This window comes from Pterocles gutturalis, unplaced genomic scaffold, assembly GCF_000699245.1.
Source record: "Pterocles gutturalis isolate BGI_N339 unplaced genomic scaffold, ASM69924v1 scaffold4730, whole genome shotgun sequence".
NCBI lineage: Eukaryota > Metazoa > Chordata > Aves > Pterocliformes > Pteroclidae > Pterocles > Pterocles gutturalis.
The window spans coordinates 2,281-6,829 of record NW_010138030.1 but is presented as its reverse complement, the minus strand read 5'-3'; the positions used below and the strand labels follow the sequence as shown (position 1 = coordinate 6,829).

The window sequence follows — 4,549 nt, the reverse complement described above, 5'->3', positions numbered from 1 at the left end:
AAGGTCCCTTCCAACCCAAACCGTTCTGCACAGCCTTCGGTGACTCTCTTCTCTTGTTATGTCTCAACAGTGGCCCCAAATTTGCTCATGGTTTCCTGAGCACAGGCAAACACAGCTCCTGCTGCCTCCCTGGGATCAGAGGGACAGGTGGAGACTGTTCAGACTCATTCCTGCCGTGAGTGGCAGAGCTGTGACCTGCTCCGCTGTCCCCACACATGCTCAGGGGAGGAAATAGAGCTTGCATCGAGTCCACGCGATGGGGACAGTCAGATGGGCATAAGGCAGCAGGCAGCCATCGCTCTGTGTGGCTTTTTTTTGCCCGTTAACCAGAGTAAAAGTGCTGAGGCTTCTAGCTCATGCACCCAGCCCTTTTGGGGAGCAAAAAAGGGATTTTTTTTCTCCATGTAGGATGTGGTTAGTGAGTAGAAGCAGTGTATCAGACTGCCTCTGCCTGCCAGCTCTGCCACTTTCTCTGTCCCACAGTGCCTGACAGAGGAGAAGATTAGCCTGCTCCTCCAGCTGATCGCAGAGGAACTAGAGCACAAAACGGAGGGAGAGAAACCGCTGATTAAATTTGCCACGGAAATCCTGCAAGTGCACGTTCCTGCCTGCGTCCTGGCTCTGTGCGGCTGGACTTGCAGGTGGGTACAGTATCCCCTATTTCACTATTTTATTAATATCTCCAGCCTTTTATTGTTACATTTATTTATATCTCAAGCTGACAGACTTGCAGAAACCCCAAAGCAAAGCTACCTAATCTAAAATAGATGTCTCCCTGAGACAGCAAAAAATCTGAAACAGCGGAGCTGTCGCTTGCTCCGTTCATTGCTGATGGAGATGTTGAAGTCAATCCCTGAAATGTCATCCTCAGTAACGCTTTCATTGCTCGTTACGCCTGCGGGAAGGGAAGGAAGGTTCATGACCTGAAGGTTCACGGCTTCCCAAAGCGTGTGCTGTGAGCAGAACAGCCACGCTGTTTGTGCCTGAGGCAGCTTGAAGGTGATGTGATCTCTTACGGCTGGAAAAGGGCTCGTGGTGGCGAAAAGTGGAGCTGCTGCTGCGGCTGCACAGTCGGGGGCTGCAGATGGGGACACTTTTGGCCGATAAGCCGTAACTGAGTGTTCTCCTGCTTCATGACCAGCCAAAATGTGACCAAGCCAATTTAAATCAACGCTGTAGATGTGTTTTAATGGTCGTATTCTGCTTCTTAGCACATGGAGCTACAGAAACAGTAAGTTTGTACCTCAGTTGAAGGATACTGATGTCTTGAAATGTGCTGACCTAGCCCAAGGGCAGAGGGGTTGGAACTAGATGATTTTTAAGGTCCCTTCCAGCCCAAACCATTCTGTGATACCTGTCACTGAGATCATTCCTGTCCTCTGCCAAATACCAGCATCTGTTCTGAAAGCTGTGATTTGGGGGAAGGCGCCGGGGCTTGTCTCTGACCTTTTCCTGTGACTTGTTTCTGTCCTCACAGTGCCGCGTCTGGCTCCGTGCACCTCTCGCTCATCACCTGCTCCCGCTGCATGAGGAAGGTGGGACTTTGGGGCTTTCATCAACTGGAGTCTGTGGGGCCAGAGCTGGACTCCTGCGGCCTGAGCAGCACTCCGCCAGCACCAGCTGAGCGCTTACTGCTTGTGCCCACGTCTCCGCGCAGGATGCTCACGCGGAGCCAAGACATGCTCCTGCCGGGCTCCGAGCAGGTACGGCTGAGCTCAGCGGGCTCGTGAGTTTGGGATGTCTGAGTGATACAGGGGCACGCAGGAGTCAAGAGTGATGGAGCTTAGGTGTCCGCTGCCTTTTACTTTGAAAAAGGCTCATTTTGGTGCCATGTCTCCAGCTGTAGGTAATGTCCAAGACAAATGGGTTGCTGCTGCCTTTTCCACTGCCCTTTCTGTCCTCCCCTCCCTCAGCCCTCCTGTAGGAGAGCAGCTCCCATGCGAGGACAGGCTGAGAGAGTTGGGGGTGTGCAGCCTGGAGAAGAGAAGGCTCCGGGGAGACCTTCCAGCACCTTCCAGTGCTGAAAGGGGGCTACAGGAGAGCTGGGGGGGCTCTGGATCAGGGGGTGCAGGGACAGGACGAGGGGGAACGGGTTTGAGCTGGAAGAGGGGAGATGGAGATGAGATCTTGGGAAGAAATGTTTTCCTGTGCGGGGGGTGAGGCAGTGGCCCAGGGTGCCCAGAGAAGCTGTGGATGCCCCATCCCTGGAGGGGTTCAAGGCCAGGCTGGATGAGGCTTTGGGCAACCTGGGCTAGTGGGAGGTGTCCCTGCCCATGGCAGGGGGTGGCACTGGATGAGCTTTAAGGTCCCTTCCAACTCAAACCGTTCCATGGTTCTGAAAAAGGGCCTTTCCAGCCAGGATCCAGGGGCTTGTCTAAGTCAGGATGCTCCAGATCAGGGGCTGCCTTCACTCGTGTCCGTCTAGACACACCTGAGATGCTCCTGGTATGAAGGGAGGGTGGCACGGCTCCTGCTAAGATGGCCAAGAAGACTTTGATCTGTTGTTTTGACCTGGGCAGGGACCCCCTGTCCACTTCAGGCAGAGGACATGCTGGTGAGCAGAGGAGCTCTGTTAATTCCTTGTTCTTTCCCCACTGGTAGCACGAGAAGAGCCCGTCCCCAGCCAGCTCTCGCCCGCGGGGCTGGGACTCTCCCGTCCCTGTGGACCGGGTTGAGCTGGAGGTGGCCAGCCCCACTCTGAGGAGCCGCCCCGTCACCCGCAGCATGGGGCAGGGGGACAACATGGAGGTGCCATCCAGTCCTCTCCGCAGAGCCAAGCGGGCACGGCTCTGCTCTTCCAGCAGCTCGGTGAGGCGGGTACAGGCGCAGGGAGAGCCTGGGTCGGGAGAAGAGGGGTCTGGGCAGGGTGCTCTCGATCCAGGGACCAGTGTTGTCCCTGTAGAGCAGCACTGGGCCAGCTCAGGGCTGGTGTTTGGGCATGGAGAGGGTTTTATCCTGTCATTGGAGTCTGTTTTAAACCATGCTGTCACTGTACTCCTTCACTGTCATTGCCTCCCCCACCCAGGACACTTCTTTGAGGAGCTTCTTTGACCCCAGCTCCCAGCACCGCGACTGGTGTCCCTGGGTCAACGCTGTGGAAGGAGCGGAAGCCCTGAAGGACACCACAGCCGAGACGGAGAAGGAACCCGTGAAGGCAGAGCCAGGCTGGCGAGTGGTACTGAACACGCTCCTCGCCACCAGAAAATGTGACAGAGTGCCCGAGACGGAGCCTGTGGTGAGCCCGTGGGATCCCCAGCCCCAAACCCAAGCACTCAAAATGCTGTTTGCTGCAGCCTTGCCCAGGGCTGAAAGCCTCTGGGCAGAACCTGGGGTAGATGGGCTTTGTTTGGGCTGAACTCAAGCCCAGCTGGATGGTGAGGACCTGGGTGGGTGTCCAGAGTCTCAGCTTCCCCTCCGGCTGCGCTGACATTCTCTCGGCCAGGTCTCACCCATTACAACAACGTGTTGTGCTCAGATCTGCTCAAGGGCTGCTATAAATAACAGCCTTTCCCAAGTGGCTCAGCGCTGTCCAAGATCCAGTTTCATTTCATGTCCCGACAGAGCTCCCGACCCTCTCTGCAGACATCCTGGCCACTGGCTCCTACCGGTGGGTTTTCCGAGCCAGGGGAGCGGAGCTGAGGCCACAGTCCCTGTCCCCGAGCGGCTGTGGGGCAGCTGGTACCTGCTGCTGCTTCCTGGGACCCCCTGCACTCCGTTTTCTGCTTGGATTCCTCCTTCTGCCTCCCCCCTGCTTTGCTGGGGGCTGAGCTGCGGGGACTGGGGGAACAGTCCTGCTTCAGCAGTTGTCTTGGGGACTTTGTGTGAGTTTTGTCCCCAATGGGCTGGTCCTTTCCGGCTGTTCCATGTGCCATGAGCTGGAGGCGAGAGCCCCAGCTGAAACAGGGGATGGTTGGCGTTCAGACCTGCTTTTTGCTTGTAGTCACCTTGCTTTTCTCCCCTCTGGTTCTGGGCTAATGAGGAAGAGGAGCCAGTTGATGTCCTGGCAGCCAATTTTAGGATATTTTGGGCATTTGGGGGTTTTTTGCAGCTGTTTCTTGTGTGTTTTGGAGGCAGGTCAGCCTGTTGTGGTGCTTAACCTTTGGTTGTTACGTTGCTCCTCTCTCTCACAGAGTATCTCGGTGAAGTCCTCCAAGGTGTTCCGCATTTTCCGGCAGTGGGAGAGCATGAATTCCTCCTGAACGGACCGCTGCCTCCGAGAACTGCTGCCTGGCTGGGCATCGCTTCGGTCCGGCAGAGATCCGCTTCCCAGTTGCTCCCGCGGCAGCTCCATACCCCAAGGAGGGCATGCTGAGGAGGCTCCACGCCAAACACAGCCCCCAGTGGCTACTGGGACCCCCTCCTCCGTGACTGCCTTCCTCGAAGACCCCGCCTTCACAAATTGCTGCTGTAGTCCTTGGCCCCGAGGGCTTCCACAGCCTGGTCCGGAGCCGGGACGTGCTGCAGGCATTCGGGGCAAACGAGGAGATGTGGTCACCTTGCAAGGGTGACCGTCCTGTCCAGCTGTGACCTGCCACCAGTGGCGCAGAGA

The 4,549-nt window shown here is 56.7% G+C and overlaps 1 protein-coding gene across 1 annotated transcript; it reads left to right on the top strand.

Moving 5' to 3' along the window:
* Positions 1 to 483: 483 nt before the first annotated feature.
* ZC3HC1 (zinc finger, C3HC-type containing 1) lies at positions 484 to 4,199 on the top strand (the record flags this gene model as incomplete). The annotated part of the gene is made up of 5 exons (XM_010082812.1): positions 484 to 641; positions 1,478 to 1,703; positions 2,602 to 2,808; positions 3,026 to 3,235; positions 4,131 to 4,199. Coding segments are annotated over 5 exons (870 nt in total), but the record flags the coding sequence as incomplete, so codon positions are not given.
* Between the last annotated feature and the right edge of the window lie 350 nt (positions 4,200 to 4,549).